At 48.1% G+C, this 18,564-nt stretch overlaps 1 protein-coding gene across 18 annotated transcripts in view; it reads left to right on the forward strand.

Annotated features, from left to right (window-relative positions):
- Nucleotides 1–18,564, forward strand: part of Gramd1b (GRAM domain containing 1B) — a 163,672-nt gene that overhangs the window by 130,471 nt on the left and 14,637 nt on the right. For 15 of the 18 annotated variants that reach the window (XM_033764404.1, XM_010618051.1, XM_033764405.1 and 12 more), the window contains 8 exons: nucleotides 7,128–7,212; nucleotides 7,763–7,866; nucleotides 8,730–8,825; nucleotides 9,535–9,615; nucleotides 12,129–12,244; nucleotides 13,946–14,102; nucleotides 15,567–15,756; nucleotides 17,747–17,890. In XM_033764404.1, coding sequence (XP_033620295.1) covers nucleotides 7,128–7,212; nucleotides 7,763–7,866; nucleotides 8,730–8,825; nucleotides 9,535–9,615; nucleotides 12,129–12,244; nucleotides 13,946–14,102; nucleotides 15,567–15,756; nucleotides 17,747–17,890 — 973 coding nt within the window. Of the gene's footprint in view, nucleotides 1–525; nucleotides 818–3,163; nucleotides 3,877–7,127; nucleotides 7,213–7,762; nucleotides 7,867–8,729; nucleotides 8,826–9,534; nucleotides 9,616–12,128; nucleotides 12,245–13,945; nucleotides 14,103–15,566; nucleotides 15,757–17,746; nucleotides 17,891–18,564 lie in introns of those variants that run through there. The other 3 variants (XM_010618060.3, XM_010618061.3, XM_033764403.1) reach the window with 3 other exon arrangements.

The raw sequence follows: 18,564 nt of genomic DNA on the forward strand, positions 1-18,564 counted from the left end.
AAGCTGGATACAGTTAGACCAGTGGCAGCCAGGACCCTGCAGAGCACTGACCCTTGCAGGAGCTTTGGAGGTCCAGGTGAGTCAATGGCCTGAGTCTGATGTGAAAGGACACCTACTCACCACCTCCCCGCCCACACCTCAGCCTCTTCCTTCACCTGCCACCTGCTTGCAGAAGACAAGCACGTTTACTCTTACATGGTTAGTGGGGAGGCACTATCAGTACAATGACAAACCACCTTGAGCTAAAGAGTGGGTCACAGGAAGGGGAGTCGCTGAGCCCTGGGAACAGGTGGAAGGCTGGGAGGGAAAACATGTGGTCAAGAGCAGGTGTTTGAAGACCGTGCCTTGTGCCACTGCCCTGGGGCCAGCTTACACCTGTATTTCCTTCCCCCACTGCAACCCCTATCCCTGCCGGCGCGTTGACAAGGATTTTATTTCATGAGGCCTCCAGCTGGGGCTGTACCTGTGAGATACAGGGCTAGCAGAGATGGGACTTTGCTTAGCAAACCGTGGGCGGAGTTGAGAGTGACCAGGTCATGGCCTGAGGGGCGGAACGGTGCAGTCTGCTCCCTGAATGTGAGCCCTGCTTGGCCCAGTGGGTTTTTGCTCTGGGTGAGACAGGGTCCCAGAGGTGTCCTTGCTGTGCCTCCTCTGTCTCATGTCTCACTGCTGCGGTGTCTGCCGACTCTATGGCAGCCCAGCCAAGGAGCCTAGTCCTGAGCAGCAGACAGAGACACAGCCCCCGAGTTGCCTGATGCGCCCCCTGTTGGGGATGCCAGCCTTATGGAGGGAAGTGCCAATCCCATGGAATGACCGAGTAAGTCTGGCTGGCATAAGTTTGAGAGCAAAGGGATAAAGCTTTGTAGAGTGGAATGATGGGGCTGGGGCAGTGGAGACAGTGAGAGAGCTGAAATGGGGGCTGCGATGAACAGCCTGGCTGCCCCTCTTCCTTTGGCTGCACCCATACCCTTCTGTGGTTTGTTTACCTTCTAATATGAAGACTTCCTCGAACACAACACAGCTGGCCCTGAACTCCCTCCAAAGAGGTCGCACCTCTCCAGATAAAACCCCTGTCCCAACCCCACCCTTTTTCCAGCCCTTCCACACTGCACCCACGCCTGTCCTGTGCTCATTCACCTCCCCCATCTCCTTGTCCCACGTCTGGCGTCTGCCTACCGGATTGGTTGGAGCGCCAGGATTTCCTCTGGATCTTAACAGGGTTTCTTCCTAGGTGAGGTCAATTTGCTTCCAAAAATCCATCCCTCCCCTCGGGCTCCCTCTCCCCCTCCTTCCTGCTGAACCGTGGGGACGGAGTACCACTCCGTCCCAGTGCCTGGTGTTTGCCATAGAGTTAATATTCAGCCCAGGTTCGATTCCTGCTCCTAGGGCTCTTGCCCTACCCTGCCCTGCCCAGCCCCTGGCGAGGAAGTAGAGGAACAAAAGCTGATGCATGCTGAGTGAGACTCATCCACCAGGGCCTTATCTCTCTAGGTGTGTATTGTTCCTGTTTCACCCAGTCACCATCTCATTTGGTCTCTATCGATGGCCTCTACTCAGATGTTTCCAGGAAACTATCGTAAGACTCTGGATCTATATACTGCCTGTATTTTGGAGGTGGTGTGGCTCCAGAGAGGCATTCTGAACAATTCCTGAAAAATGGAATTGTTATGTTCACCTGGCACAGTGCTGAAGATAGCACTGCCACAGGACAGAGAGAAACTCAGCGGAGGTAGAGTGTGGGCAGGCACTAGCCCCAAGAAGCCAGACATATCAGCCGAGGCTCTCTGCATGTGTGAGGTTTGTGCACATAAAAGGCCATGTCAGCAGGAGAGCTGGAGAAGTGGAGGAGTCACCTGGCAAATAATTTTTGAGCACCTGGTATTTAAAACATATCATACTGAATGCTATAGAGGGTACAAAACTGAGGCGTGGACCTTCCTTGGGAAGGATGGTGGTCCAAGCAAGTAGGTTATCCAGTGTGAAGGACAGAGGTGGTGGTCACAGGGTCTCTTGAGAGAGAGAGAGAGTTAGGTTTGGAGAAGGATTCAAGCTATTATACTTTGGCCAGCATTGTTTACTTGGGAGGACCCAGGCTCCTCTTGATTAGCCTCTTTGGGTCTGGGACAGAGGAATCCACATTCTTTACTGTGTTTACTAGGTTCTTTTTAGGTATGCTAAAAGTTGAGGGCTGCTCTACTGAATTATGGGGACTTCTAGGACGGAGACACTTTTCTTTCTCATGTCCAGGCCCTGAGACTCTTCCAGGGTGCTGGCCTCACTGAGGAGGGTGAGGGATGTGCCCCATTTGTTTCAAGGCTCTGACATCATGGAGTCCGCATCATCCTGGCCCCAGTGCTTTCTCACCCATCTTGAGCTTCCCTGCCCCCAGTGACCTGTTTCCACTTCTCTCTATATATTTGGTTGCTCTTTTTGACTTGGGGCCAAGTTCTCTGCTCTTAGCATTGCTAGTTTGCCCTCAAGATCTGAGCAGCTGTCTGGGAATCTACTTGGTCTTGATCCTTCTCCTCCTAGTGCCAAAGCTGGGGCAGGGTCCTCAGAAAGGAAGGAGAAGCTGCTGACCTCAGCGTCTCTGAATGCTCTGTCCAGCTTGTCCCTAGTCAGCATGTCTGAGCCCAGATCAGTTATGAAATTTCCAAATCTGGTAGATAGATGGGTCACTGAGGGGAGAGGGTGTCTCCAAGAAGTCCCTGAGTGTTTTAGTCTCAAATTTCAGATTTCATCATAGCAGCAATGCCCTTGGCACCTCCTGCTCCCCTCCCCCACTCACAGCCCTGGCCAGCAACTTTCCATTGTAGGAAACATCTGCTGGGGAGCCAGGGGTTACTGCAGGACATTGGCCAGGACCATCACCCAGATCCTGTAACTTGAAGCATGTGCAGGGCTCTGGCCCTGCCCACCCACCCGCCTTGCCTCCCTCCCTCCTGTCACGGTGACTTTTAACAAAGAGGTTATTTGCTGGCCAGCTGAAAGGGTCTGGGCAAAAAAGGGGTGTGTGCAGGGGTGTGGATGACAACAGGCCCTCTGCACAGCTGAGTGGGGGCTGCTCTGCCTGGGTGAGGGCTGTGAGTCATAGTGGCCCGTGACTGCCCTGGGTAGAGATTGCATGTTGATTTTAAACACGTCCCTCTGTGAGACGGTTCAGGACTGAGGAGCTGGGACTCCAAGTGCCTCTTTGGAGCTTCCCCTAACTATGAGTCACTCTGTTGCTGTGAGTAGCCAGTGGGGATAGACCTCGACCCAGCGTGGGCCCTTTTCTTCTTGTGAAGTTTGCCTGTGCACTTGGAGCCTGCTCTGCAGAGCCCTCCACTGGTGCCGTGTGCCTGCTGTGTCTGCGTGTTCGGATCTCGCCTGGACTCTTGGGGTGATCACCTGCACTGACTGGGAGGAGATGCTTGACCACACCCCTCCGCTGCATTCAGCCTGAAGACCAGCCAAGGACAAAGCAGATCCCAGCTGTGGGAGACGGGCTGGCAAACATCTCCCGAGAAGAGAGCTATTCTGGTGATACCTTCTCATTTGTGAAGCTCTTGGCTGAGAACACAGCTGTGGGAGAAGGAAGGACATCAGCCAGGGTCACACACAGACCCTCGTAGAAGCAAGAGGTCACCTCTCTACTTTTGGTCCAAGCTGAGCCACTTGTTTTCGTCGCGTGGGGATCATCAGAGTACAAGGAGCTGTGCTCCATTGGGAAAGGCAGTGTGGGGAGCAATGGAATCTTTGATGGACTCTGGGGTTCTCTGGAGCCTCGTGCTGGAGCAGGAAAGCCAGTCACTGTGGTGGTACTTGAAGAGAGTTATTGATGAACCTGCAGGTGCTGTACACTGCTGCTGGCATGGATCTGAGGAAATCCCAGCTGTGAGTGTGTGACCCAATTTCTCTGTGTCTTTGACCTTCTATACATCCTAGTATGTTGCACTTGGCTCTGCTACCCAAAGGACCCACGTTTGATAACCCTGGAACCAGAAGTCTTTGGCCATTTTACATAGGTGAGCCATGCCTCACCTGTGTAGATTGATTTAAGAGGGAACGGGATGGGAGGGCTGGAGTCCCAGGGTCCAGAGGGCACAGGGCTCTAGGTGAGCGTGCATATGGGCTGTGTGTGTGCTTTGTGCTCCATAGAGGGAGGCTGCCCTGCTGTCCAGCAGTAAGGGTATTTGTGTATAGACCTGGAGTAAGGGGTCTTTAGGAGTCCTGCCCTGCCCTCTCCCGTAGCTGCAACTTTGTTTCAAGCAGAAGAGAGGAGCAGCACCCTTAGTCTGCTCATGTTGGGAGACTGTGGCCAGACTTCTTGTGTCTCCATCGTCTCCGTCATAGCAGTTGTCTCACTTGATTTGAGAGAAGCAAAGGGGTGCAGGCAATAGGGAAGAAAAACCAGAAATAGGAGGCTGTAGCTGGGTGTGGTGGCATGTGCCTGTAATCCCAGCACTCTGGGACTCTGAAAGTATGAGGATCACAAGTTTGAGCCCAGCTTGGGCAACTTCAAAAGACCCTACTTCGAATAAGAAAAAGGGCTGGGGATGTAGCTTGGTGCAAGGGCCCGGGTCCAACTCCTAGTATCACACACACACACACACACACACACACACACACACACACACACACACAGTAATAGGAGAATGTGCGGGCTTCAGGTAACTGGATGCCTGATATCGAGTTTCACCTGAAGGGAGCGTGGGGCCACTTGGTATGCTGCTTCTCATGCTGACACTGGAATTTTATAAAGAGCCACCAAGGAGCATGGCTGGAGCAGGGGCCCAGAGCAGGTAAATGATGTCTTCTGAGAGATTGCTCCCCCACTCCCCACAGCCCCATTGTAGGGAACCCCTGTTATTTCCTTCCTGGTATACAGACAGGGTTTGTGTTCTGTGCCCACTGGTAGCCATGTTCTCAGGCACATCGCTTGACCTCTTGGGGCCTCGGTTTTCTCCAGTGTGAAACCAGGTCATTTGGAAAGATACTTGTGACAGGCTTGTGCCTGGGCTTGGCGATCAGGCAGTCAAGCAAGGGTTTCCCCAGAGAGGACTCTGTAGGGCCCCTGTGGACTGTATAGCTTGGTACCAGTTTGAAACTAATATAGGGACCAGAGGACTGTTGTGTCTGAGGTCTTTCTTAGCCTTAGAAATCATGGGATGCATGACCTTCCAAATGTTTAGCTCCAGGGATCCTTATGCCTGGTTTAGACACATGGCAGGTGATTTTGGAAGTTTAGCATTCTGTGACAGCACAACATTGTTTTGCCAAGATAACAGGGCACCTGCTATTTCAAGTGGAACTCGTTTTGTAAATAAGATGAGAACAAAAAAGCTTGAAATTCAAATGGACAAAGTGATGGAAAGCGCTCTCCTCCCCTTCCTTCCTCTCCCTTCTCCTTTTCTCTTTGGTTCCCTTTGGCAAACCCCGCACTAAAACCAGTGCCATCTTCTTTGCTCCAATGTCCTCTTCTCTTTAGTGGTTCAGGTGGGCAGCGCGCAGTGCAGCTGTGATCAGACCCCAGCTTCAGCTTCGTGAACCACGAAGCTTTACAGAAAGCCCAAATACGAGTAGTTGAAGGGCTGTTCCTCACCATCACAGCTTTATGTCGGTGGGTTCCCAAGGAAGTGGGTGAGAAAGTGTGAAAGGCCAGGACCCACGCGTCACAGGCAGGAGACACTCTGTCCTCAGGCATGCACTCCTGGCTGAGAGTCAGAGGCCTCGTTTCTGCATAAGTAGGTCAGCTCATCACCGAGTGGGGTGCAGATGTCTCTCTGTCTGCATGTGTGGCTCTCCCTGGGTTGTGCTCATTTTGTCAGCCTTGTGTATCCTCTGTCTACGAGCATGTGTCTTTTTCACATCTATTCTTTTAGTTTTAAGATTGTACTCAGCACTCTGGGAGGCAGGAGGATTGCAAGTTTGAGCCCAGCCTATGCACTTAATGAGACCCTGTCTCAAAATCAATAATAAAATAAGAGCTGGGGATGTAACCTAGTACAAGGCCCTGGGTTCAATCCACAGTAACATACGTGTGCCCACACCACACACACACTGTAACTTCTGAAAGGGCAGGATTTCTGTCCATGTTGCTGGCTAATGGAATTTCCAAGGATTTGCCAAGGCTGTCTATGGATCTGAGCCTGTGCAAGGCCCCATGACAACAGCAGACTGGCATCTGTGGCTCAGGTGGTGGTGGGAGATGAGCACAGGATCAGGGACGGAGAGATGTAAAGTATGCTGCAGGATCAGATTCTCTGCACTGTTTTTCCTTCCCAAGCCCCCTTTCCTTCCCCAGCCTCCTCAGGCTTTGGAGATAACAGAGTTCCTCATCTCTGAGGTCTTCCAATGACCACCAGTTGTTGATCATAGGCTGGGGCTTCCCTTTGTCTAAGGAGTTTCCTTCTTGGTACTGTGAGGATTGGTAGACCATTTTATAAGGATGAACAGGCAAGTCAAGTGCTTCTTGTGCTAGACATGCTTTTAAATTTTCTATCCCATGTGCTTTTTCTGGGACTGGTTTTGCAATTTGTAAACGAATTATGTTTATTTAATTTTTCAACTCAAGTCTTTTGCACATAGTCAGGTGCTTAACTCTGTTCACCATGACAGCTTCGGAGAGGTGCACTGGGCCTTACCCTCTCCTTGGTCCTGCTGCGGGCAGGGTTTGTCCCTTTGGGTCTCTACATTCCTGTCAGGAATACAGAAGGCAGAGCAGCACTAGCTGGCATGGTGACTCCCAGGAAGTCTCCTGAAGGACTCAGTCCTTCCTGTCTCATTTTGGAACCTTTATGGACTTGGCTTCATATTTTAATGTTTTCTCATTGATGGATGCTGGATACAAAAAGTTCTGCCAGATCAGCTTCTCTGCACTGTTTTTCCACCCCAGACTCTCTTTCTTTTTCTTTTGTGGTATCAGGGATCTAACTCAGGACCTTACACTTGCAAGGCAGTTACAGTGCCCCTGAGCTAAATCCCCAACCCCTAAGCTCCCTTTCCTAACCTGGCCTCCAAGGGTCTGCAGGTAACAGAGCCTCATCTTTGCCTTTTTAACACATAAGCACATGCTCCTCCATGCCTACCTTCCTAACGTCACAGAACCTGGGTACATTTCACTAACCTTTGTCATTGTCCCACAGGTGTTAAGCCCCACTTATAAGCAGAGAAATGAAGACTTCAGAAAGCTCTTTAAGCAACTTCCAGACACGGAGCGCCTCATTGTTGGTGAGTGAGTTGATCTGTGAATTGGGTGGATAGGATGTCTGCAATTCCCAGGGACAGAAATCAGGCTGCCCCTGTGTAGAAGCTGAGTGCCAAACCAAGAATATGTTTTTGTTTGGTAACAGTAAAGATATCCAGAGCACTGGGCCCAGCTCTCAGGGTTCAGGGATGAGCATTGTTTATATGGCAGCCTCCAGAGCCTACCTTGGATGGAGGGAGGGAGTTGTCTCTGCAGATGACCAAAGATTGGAAGGGACTTTGGATCATAGGTTGAGGGGAGGAAGTTAATTGAATTTTATTGGCCTCTTTACCCTAGCTTTTTTGGTCTCTTCTGCTGAATCTCTAGGCAATAGCATCTTTCACCACCTCTCCACTTAGATCATGAAATGCCAGGCACTTTTGTTCTTGGTCACTAGTTCAGGTGTCTCACACATCTAGTGGCAGGGGACTAGGCTTCCCCAGGACTAGTAGGAGGGGTGACTTGCCCACTGTGCCATGTGTTGTTTAAAATGCTTCCTATCACTGAGCTTCCCTGTCTTACGTCTTACCACAGATTACTCATGTGCACTCCAAAGAGACATTCTTCTTCAGGGCCGACTCTACCTCTCGGAAAACTGGATTTGCTTCTACAGCAACATTTTCCGCTGGGAAACTCTGGTAAAGACCTGAGACTCAGGTTGGGACTATAGCTTAGGGGTACAGTGTTTGCCTAGCAGATGCAAGGTTGTCCTGGGCTCAGTTCCCAGTACCCTGCCCCCTCAAACCCTGGGACTGGCCACCTTGGGCTACCTCTCTGGCCATGACTGAGCAGACTGCCCTCACTTTTGCCCTTCACTGAATCTGAGTTCTCCCCAAGCCTTTGCACAGAGAACAGAAATACACACGTAGGCTGCAGAGTGTCCAATTCTGAGTCCCGGAAATAGGAACTTAACTGCCATGTACTTCCTTCTCACATATTGGGTGTGGAAAAAACACAAAGAGCATTTGCTTTTGGCAAATGCAGGTGATTATTTGGCACCAGTCATCACAGGGGAAGACATAATGAAAGGGCATTGGATTTGGAACTCAGAACTGGCTCACACACTTTCTGAGTTCTTCAGTTAATTAACTGTGATTTTAGGTCAGTTCATTCTTTCTTTGCCTATTTCCTCGTCTTATAAAATAAGGTGGAGAAAGATTACCTACATGACTTTTTAATGGCTCCATCCAGCACTAGTTGTTTTTGTAAGAGTCATAAAACTGCAGGATGTGGCACATTTAGAAATGAAAAAGAAAGCTTTTTAGACCAAGCATCAAGACAGCCACAACTGTAACAGACTCAGTCACTCTCTTGCTGTGTGGCTTCCGTTATATAAGGGAGTAAAGCATGCTGTCTGAGGCGGTCTCTTCCAAGGGTTAGAAACATGTGGACTGTGGTCTCCTTCCTCTGTTCGCACTGGTGCTAATGTGAACACTCTGCCTGACACTACTAACTCTGCCTCTTTCTTGTTATCCACTCTCTGTCCCTGTTGTGGCGCCAGCTGACAGTCCGTTTGAAAGACATCTGCTCCATGACTAAAGAAAAAACAGCTCGCCTCATTCCCAACGCCATCCAAGTTTGCACTGATTCAGAAAAGGTAAGTGGAGTGGAATTCTGGCCTCCTGACTCACTCATACTCCATACTCCTTACTTTACTTTCCCTGCTCCTGTGTTCCTGCCCTTGAATTGCCTTAATCTGGAAGCTAACAAGACTGGGATGAGAGGTAAGGGTACTGTGACTCAAGGAACCACCTCCTGTGTGGGCAGGGTGGTTGTTGGCGGAGCAGGGATGAGGGTGGTTTGGCAGGACACTGGAATTGGAGTCAGAACAGCTTACGGGCACCTTCATTAACCTCTCTGAGCCTCAGTTTTCGCATGTGTAAAGTGACCTAGCAATATCTTTTCAAACAGTCTCAAGATATTATCACATATTTGAAAATACTAAATTGTAAAACACTATACAAATGTAAGTAGTCATCATTATTTATCAGTGTAGCTGGTCTTATCTCAAGAGGATGATGGGCTGGGGATTTGGCTCAGTGGTTCCCGCCTGCCTTGTAAATGCAAGGGCCTGAGTTTGGTCCCTGGTACCAAAAAAAAAAAAAAAAAAAAAAAAAAAAAGAGGATGAGGAGTCTGAACAGACATGAATTGTCCTTAGCAGTATGGGGAGAATGTGGGATATAAAATTTATGACAGTGAAATCTGTGGTTTTTGACCTTTTATAAAAGTCTGAAGACTAATAGATTCAAGGCAAGGGGTCTTGAGTCTTAACAGATATGCCTGGCCATTTTCTTTCCCATTCTAGCACTTTTTCACTTCGTTTGGGGCCCGAGATAGGACATACATGATGATGTTCCGGCTCTGGCAGAATGCTCTCCTTGAAAAGGTAAGTGCTGCACAGCTGTACCTTCTGCCTTGGGATGTACATCTACCCATGGTGCTCTTTCCTTTTGGCTCTTATCCCTGCTGGAAGATTGCATTTATAGGAGCTTTGGCTGGCTCCAAAGTAGCTGACACCTCTACATAGGAAGGAATATAGTAATTGGGCTAGGAACACATCTTCCCAATTGGGAATATCGACCTGAGTCCTGAAAGTAGTGTGCGTGTCTCTCTGCACTGCCCAGAGTAAAGCACTTGTGACTTCAGGCTCATCGGCTCCACTGTTTTAAAATATACAAGGGTTTGTTCTAACCAGTTGTGATGAAACATGCAGTCCCAGAAGTGAATGTCATGAAAGAAAGAGGTTTTAGTCTCATGACCGACAACATACCATGCCTGTCCACACAGGGAAGCACCAGGCGTGGTCAGGACACAGAGGGAGTGAGAAGAGGGCATGGGCCAGGCAGGGTAAGCAGGTCATGAACCTTTAGGAGTGGCTAGCTTTGAACCACTTCCACAGGCTTCACGGGCTAGGGAGTGTCTGTAATTGCCAATACCTGGCCTTGTGGTAGTAAAGGCAGGGGAGTTTGGTCAACTACATAAAAAGGAAACTGGTAGGTATAGCCTTTGGCTTGGTTGTTTGCATATGAATGGCTTGTTTTCTATCTCTAGGGATCTCCTAACCCTGGGAGGATCCACCCCATTCAGCAAGTCCCTATTACCACAGCATCAAAAATACAAAAAATAGGAAAATTTAAGATAGTTAAGATAACCACCCATGGCTTACTGGGAAGAGACCCCAATGGCATGTCATGGTCTGTGCCTTCAGGGAGCTCCTGTCAGATGGGAAACTCCCCAAGCCAGAAAAGGAGACATGAGGGAGAAAGTTACATATGATTCCCTTGTGAAGTCAGCATATAAACAAGATAGATATGTATGTATTTGAATATATGTGCACATCTGCCTTGACTCTAGCCCAAACTAATTACTATCTGAAGAAAACTGAGTAATTTTTTTTTTTAATTTGGAGTTTCTCAGCAAGTTCATAGCCCCGGTTATAAGTCCCAGCAGCTTCTTTGAGCTGAGCTGCCTTTACTAGCCTTTATTAATAATCAAATGATGATCTGCTTGAGAATCCACTGGCAGGTTTTAATTTTCAGCCCACAACTGTTGACATTTCTAAATAAGTCACAGGGTCATCCACATGGCTCTGAAATGTCTCACAAAATAATAGTTACATATTCTACCTGAAGATTTGGGCTGGCTAAATTGTGTTTGTCCTCCCTGTGGTCAGACTGACTGAGCCAGGCGGAATTGGTTAGGGAAGGTGTCACAGAGAAGACATCCTTAGTGCAGCAGGCTAGGATGTAGTTGGACAGGAAGCAGATGTGCCCCAGGCAGGGTGAAAAGTGTCCCAGATGGTCAGAGATAGGAGAAAGAGGCCCAAATAAAGGAAAAGGGAATGTCTCCCTTGGGTGACAGACAGCTGCCACTCCAAACCCTTCTGATCCAGAGACAGAGCTGCCAACTGCTGTTCCATCCATGCAGTTCTCCTGGATCAGAAAACAATGCTGGCCCATGGTGTTTGGCTAAGTGCCTACTTCTTAAACCATGCCTTGAAAGTATGGCTTGAGGAGCTATGAAGTCTACTGGTACAGTCATTCTTTAAGTTTGATTTTTTTTAAAAAGTTACTAATTGTTGTTTTCTCTTAATGCACTTGCCCTCTTTTTAACATATTAGTTCTTCTTACCTTCTTTCTTTCCTTCAAATGTGAGGGTCATTTGTGGTCTCTACCTCTGATCTTAGTTCTCCTGAATTTCTTTTGCTTCTCAGGAAATTCTCAGAACTGACTTAGGACAGTGCTTTTAAAGCACACAGAAACCCAATGGCACAAGAAAACCCTGGAACGAGGGCATAGAACTGTAGGCGAACTGACTACATTTTAGGAAAGAGAAAGCAATATTCTCATAGTTGAGAGAGGGTTGGAGGAGATGACCACTGAGGCCCTTTAGATTGTGAGAGTGTAGGACTTTTTCTAACCTCAGGAATCTCCAGCTGTGGAATGGGCCACTTCTGAGGTCAAACCTGGGGGCCTGTATGGATGCAGTTAACATAGAAGACTACTGTGGTCAGTGGAAGACCAGATGAAGGGGCCTTTGGGTCCATAGATTCCCAAACAGAAGCTGTGAGACCACCTTAACCCAGTGTGACATGGATTTATTATACTTGGTGTTGGACTTCATTCATAGGAGCACAAGGTAGGGAAGTTATCATTCCTGAGTTCAGTTGATCTCATTCTGCAAAACTCTCCTGAAGGAATAGGCAAGCAGAAGCCACATTCCTGGTTTTTCTGTACTCTGTATTCCTGGGCAGAAGATTCCTGAAGCAGATGAGGTTGTCCTGGAGGTAGCAAGGGAGAGGGTACTTTTACTCCCAGGGAGCCAGCCTGGCTCAGGGCCTCTGCAGAACAAGAGGGCCTGAGGGAGGAAGGTCAGAGCTGCTGCTCTTCTCCCCTGCAGCCTCTGTGCCCCAAGGAACTCTGGCACTTCGTCCACCAGTGTTACGGGAATGAACTGGGCCTGACCAGTGATGACGAGGACTATGTTCCCCCAGATGATGACTTCAATACGATGGGGTGAGTGAGGCTGGGGAAACTCCAGGTTAAGAGGTCAGTGAAGAACTCAGTGGGAATGTGGCATCCAGGCATCTAAGCAGGGCCTCTCACCAAGAGATGAGTTTTGGGGCTTTGATGTGAAGACCTCTTTAGCAGAGGGAGCAGCCAAAAGGCCTGTGTGGCTTCAGAACAAAGAAGGAAGAGGTGGTCAGGGAGGCCAAAGGGGCATGGGCTTTTGGCCAACATGATGATTGGCTTTTGTTCAGAGTTGGATGGTTTGGGGTAGATAGATCATGGATAAATTCTCACTTAGTATTTTAACAAGATTACTCTGCCCTGTGTTGGAAATACATCGAAGGGGAATAAGCGCCAAAGTAGAGAGACCTGTTAAGAGGCCGTTGTATAATTTAGATAACTTAGGTGAGGGATGGTGGTGGTTTGGAATGGAAGGTAGTAGGAGAAATATCAGTGTTTCCTGATACATTTTCTGGATTTGTATTTTGAAGGATATGCTGTTAAATCATAAAGGAATCAAAGATGGTATTTTGGTTTTACCATCTGGAAGGATAGTTGTTCCAAACTGATGTGGACAATACTATAGGTAGAACAGTTTTGAGCTGATCTTAGAAGGCTGATCTTAGGCAAGTGGAGACTGAGATGGTAGTTGGCCAAGTGGAGAGGTCAAGTGGGCATTTCGGAATGAGTGCGGAGTTTGTAGGAAAGTCTGGGCTAGGGCCATAAACTTGGGTGCTACTAGTTGATAGCTATCAGATTGGCTGAAACCTCAAAGTGATTCAGTGACCATGAAAGGAAATTCAGGAACTGGGGTCAGGGGCACATGAAAACATGAAGAAGCACAATAGAGATCTGGAAAGACCATTTTCTGTTTAGGAGCAGGGTGTTAAGGAGTATCATGGTACTGCATAGTGGTAGAGTAGGGAAGATGGGGACAACACTTTGACTCACAGACAGAGAATGCTTGAGAGGGAAGGGTAGGCAGAGGCTGGTTGTCAGTGAGAGAGGCTGGAGGAATAGAAGGCAAGGAAAGAGCATCGAGTATGTACTATACCCTGGCTTGGTGACAAACACTGCTGTTTAATAATGGCATCATTTAAACTCTTTGAATACCTGCATGATTGTTTCTAAAATGCACCTAGTGATTTACTTAGAATTGTACCTCCAAGCGATATAGAAAGTACTAGTCAGATGTTGACCTCTTTGATGGCTACAAAGATAGTAGTTGCTCGTACTGTACTCCTGGAGTATCCCTAGAAGAGCACTGACTTTAATTTTAAGGAGATTTCTCACTAGGCATACAATGCAGAAAAGTTTATCAGTTAGGACCAGAGTTTTGACAGTACCACCTAGGGAGTACTTGGGTCCAGAGTCCTATCTTGGTCAATATTTGGAAACTGAAATGTCTGCTCAGAACCGAGGTATTTGATTCAAAGGACCAAGATGGGATGGACCTGCTGGGAGAAAATAGGTTAAGATGAATAATGGTCATATTTAGTTAATGGTCTTTAGGTAGGGGTAAATCTGTGGAAGTGAGGTGTCAGGAAAGCAATAAGGGGCCAGATTTCTGGTTAGAAGAACATTATGTAGAAAATAAAGAAGGAGGAAAGCCCATAGTTCTGGATGGAATGGACAAGTCTGAGGTTCTTTGACTAGCTAGCAGTTTTGACCACTGAGACTAACATAGGCTCCTGGTGTCTTCTCCAGCTACTGCGAGGAGATTCCTGTAGAAGAGAATGAAGTGAATGACAGCTCATCTAAAAGCAGCATAGAGACCAAGCCAGATGCCAGCCCACAGCTGCCCAAGAAATCCATCACCAACAGCACTCTGACCTCCACAGGGAGCAGTGAAGCCCCTGTCTCGGTATGGATAGTCAGTCCTGGTCACTCTCCTGACCCAACTTAGTTAACTCCACAGTAGCCCAACCAGGGGAGCAGTTAGAGGGATGCAGGTTCTTTGTGGTCAGTTTGTTTAAGGCAATATCCTGGAGTGCATGGCTCTCTGTACTCCAGTGGTGTGGTCACCGGGTCCAGAGCGGGGCTCTTAGTGCCCTGGGTTATGTGATTGGTTTAACTTCCAAGAAGATAAAGACTGTGCCAAATCCACTGTTCTGTTTGGATCTTAGAGGGCTGCTCCAGATGAGCCTAACTATGTGTGAATATAGAACTGAAGAACAGTTCATTTTTTTTAGTTTTTTTTTTGTGAGCTTTCCGCTATTTATTGGGTTCGTAGGGAGCATCAGATGACTCAGAGGGTGGCAATAATCCTAAACTGACAGGGTGTTATAATTGGAGGAAGTATCTGATGACTTGGAGGATAGCAGTAAACCTATAATGATGAGGATCTTAGGTAAATGAGGAGTTTAAGTTGATTAGGATGGTGAAATGAGCAAAACATTCTTACAACTGTGGGTGGGATGAGTTAAGTGGATAAGGAACTTGTCCCTCCCCATGTGAAACCTTTCTCTTTTTGTATTACTTGGTTCTCAAATAACCAAGATGTCTTCAGCTGATGTAATCTTGCCCTTGAGTGTCACATCGTCACAGGACCATTGTGGCCTCAGCTGTAGAACAGTTTATTTTTTATACACCTATTTGATTAATATTTATTGAGGTCCTTTGTAGTGTATTTTTCCACTGTGCTACATTTTATGGAGGCTACAATGGTATCAAGGATCTCTGTCCTTGGGGGCATTATTAAAGAGAAGATAGAACCTTGATGAAGAAAGAGAGTTGGGTCATGGCTAGGAGGTAGAAGGGGTGTGGGGGTTCACAGAAAGGACTCACAGAAATAGGAGTCTTGTATCTAGTGGTTAAGGAGTCAGGCCACCTGAGAGACATCATTCAGTCATGCACCTTAGACATCTTTCATTCAATGCTTAATCCTCATTTTCTCTATGAGGTTGTCTTTGCAATGTAAAGGACTATATTGATTCTCTTCCAGGGCTAATGGGGAAATGAATCCAGAAAATGCCTGTGATGCCTTCTAAGTTCTGTAGCAAAAAAAAAATGGCACTGCCTAGAGTCAGATTGATACTGTCACAGCATGGTGGAGGTGTGGCCCAGGCAGAACCTGGACCTGTTGGTGCTACCTCTGTGCACCTGTGGGCTCAGTGTGCCCATTGAGTGGCCAGCACAAAGGGTGGCAGCACCTTATGCCATGTTTGCTTGCCTGCTACCCCAGCCAGAGCCCAGCACCTGATTCCAGGCTGGCTCCTGAGAGCTGTGTTGGGAATGAGCACTTCCAAGGGCCATGCCCTGGTCTCCCTATGGCAAGTAGGTCCAATCAAGTGGCCCCTGGTAGGTGACTCCTCAGTGTCCCCTGCAGTTTGACGGCCTGCCTCTGGAGGAAGAGGTGCTGGAGGGCGATGGGTCTCTGGAGAAGGAGCTTGCCATTGACAACATCATTGGGGACAAGATTGAGATCATCCCACCCGTGAACTCCCCTTCCTTGGACTTTAATGACAATGAGGACATTCCCACTGAGCTCAGTGACTCTTCGGACACCCACGACGAAGGTGAGCATTTGAATGTGGGTCTCCAGACTCCCTTCCTCTCTCATTTTGAAGGCTTAACAGGAGTCTCTGCGTAAGACTGGGGTCAGAATATAGGTTCCTGGTGGAGGGGTGGGTATCACAGCTTTTTCTTAAAAAGGTACATTTGTTATTTGCATACATCCCTTTTTAGAGTATATACTGCAGGACCCTCATCATTCTATATTTGTCTTTTCTTGCTCAACAAAGAATCTTTTGTCCTGCCATCTGCACTTGACATAAAATTTACCCTCCTGTGACACTGGCTTGCCCTGTGGCTCTGTCCCTCTCGGACACACAAGACAAGGCAGTGTTTAGTGCCACAAGAAAAGCTATCTGTCAGCTGCTCTTTGGAGATAGATTTTAATAGAAACCCCCTTAAAATGACTGCAAGATTTGTTTTAGCCAAGAGTAGAGAGAAAGGTGTTGCTGGGTAAAATGGACTTCGGAGACTCCCCTTCTCCTACTATAAGTAGGGACTCCATTTTTCACTTCTGCACAGTGTTACCTACCAGGGCTCACTCAAGAACTTGCTGCTTCTTATATTCCACGGAGAGAAACCAAAGCCTCAGTATTTATGACATTAGTTGCTGGTTTTCCTCCATTGAATTGGTGGTAGGTTATTTCTAGTGAGTAGGTACAGACACATTGACTTATTATTAAACTGTGGACAAATCTCTTCTAGAGGTCTCCTGTGATGGGTTTTTAACCTTTGGTTGGCTTGCCGACCCCGTCCATCTAGGATCCAGGATCAGTGCAAATGACTGCACAGCTTGGGTACTGCCGAACATCAGGATTGCTGTTCACATAAACCAAGACGTGAACACCCTCCACTGTGTTTGTACCGTGCCCAATCTGTGTAGTCACAGGCACTGTCTCTGTGTGAACTCCTGTCTCTGGATCCTAGGGGAGTCAGAAATGTCAGTCTCCTTCCTGTTTGAGGTCACATCCCAGCCCATGCAAGTGGCAATCATTAGGTACTGTAGGGTGCTCAGGGCTTCAGTGGAGCACTGAGACCCAGCAGCTCGCCTGTACCCTCAGACATTCTCCAACAGCACAAAGAAAGTTCTGAAGATTACAAATGAGATTCCCTGGTTAGCAGTGCTCTATATGTTGTCACATTGTTGTGCCAGGTGGGTTTGGCACCCCTGCTGATGAAGGATGCTTTGCTTTTGGAACCATCTGGACCGTGCTCTATGTCTTTCTCTCCGGCTCATTCTGATTTACTCTTTTGCTGTAATGAAGCTGTAAGCTTGAGCTTTTATTTCTAAAGGACGGGGGGTATTGAAATCATGAGGGATATAAGATGTCTTTCGTGGTTAAACATTACATCCTTGGGGCCAGCCCAGCCTTAGAAGCTTTTCTCTGATCATTCCAGAATAATTGGCAGCTCCTGAATCCACCTGTGGCAGGGGTCACAGTGCCATTTGTTGTCAATTGTGGCTAACCTGTAGACTCTCAGTAATGCATCCTTTGAGGGCAGGTAATGTCAGGAACTAGTCATTTGTTTGGAGTTTAGTTTGCAGTCATCTTAGTGAGGTTTGAAAGTATAAAAACAAATACAGTCTTGTGCCCTCTAACCACACTGGCTGCATATACAAAGGTATTCCCGTAAGATATCATGCCTAGTGACACGGGAGCATCTTATTTTGTGTAAGTAAACTGATATTCACACAAAGAAGAGATTGCCTAAATGATTCATTTCTCAGAATGTTTCTGCAATACATTCTGTTGCAGTACATTCCCAGACTCTTTGTAAAGAATGAATGGACAGTGCCTGCTAGAGTAAATGACCTGTGTTTCCAGGGAAGGAAAGTGGTAGAGGAAAAGTTATAAATGGTGCAGGCCACGAGCTCAGCTACCCTACCCCCTACCCTTGGTCTGGGTGGCCGCCATCCATGCTCTGGGAATGTCCCTGGGGCCTCCCGACCTCCTCCACCAGCACTCACGTCCTCTTCCTGTGTCTTCCACGCAGGGGAAGTGCAGGCCTTCTATGAGGACCTGAGTGGCCGGCAGTATGTGAATGAAGTCTTCAACTTCAGTGTGGACAAACTCTATGACCTGCTCTTCACCACATCGCCCTTCCTGCGGGACTTCATGGAGCAGCGGCGCTTCTCTGGTCTGTTCTACAGAACTGGCCAACTCCCTGAGTATCTCTTTTCTCCTTCTCCTTCCTCCTTCCCCCCTTTCCCCACACATTCTCTCTCCTCTCCCAGGGCACTTAGTGGTCCAGATGCCACTTGGCCTTACCTGGAGTGGGAGCTCCTTTAGGGCTGTCTGTCCCTTTTCCCCAGTGAAGCATCTTTACTACAGCATCTGTCATCAGGCCCCACAGACGCAGGCCCTTCCCTCAGGTCTCTGCCCTCCTGGGCAGTCTCTGTCCAGTCCAGGGCAGCAGCTCCCAATCACTACAAGGTGCCCCTCTGTGCCAAGCTCATGGTGTCATCTCATTCAGTCCTCACAGCTGTCATGTGCAGGTCCTGGGGTACCCAGCACTGATGTTTCAGGAAGCTGAAACCCTGGTTTCTATTACTGGACCGCATAATGTAGCTAAGAAGGGCTGAGCAAGCATTCATTTCTAGGACCTCAAAAAGTTCATACACTATCCATGGTCCTGTTTTCTTCCTGTACCCCAGTTCTCCACCATCAGGGACATGGCACTGACCCAGCAGAACTGGGGAAAAACACTGGGGCAGCAGTGAGCCCCTTTGCTGGAAGAGGACGTGCTAAGGACACAGGGAGGTCATACCCTGGAGGAGAGGACTCATTCCCAAGGGATTCCAGGCCCTTGCC

Source organism: Fukomys damarensis, unplaced genomic scaffold (assembly GCF_012274545.1).
Source record: "Fukomys damarensis isolate Sample0158 unplaced genomic scaffold, DMR_v1.0_HiC HiC_scaffold_16, whole genome shotgun sequence".
NCBI lineage: Eukaryota > Metazoa > Chordata > Mammalia > Rodentia > Bathyergidae > Fukomys > Fukomys damarensis.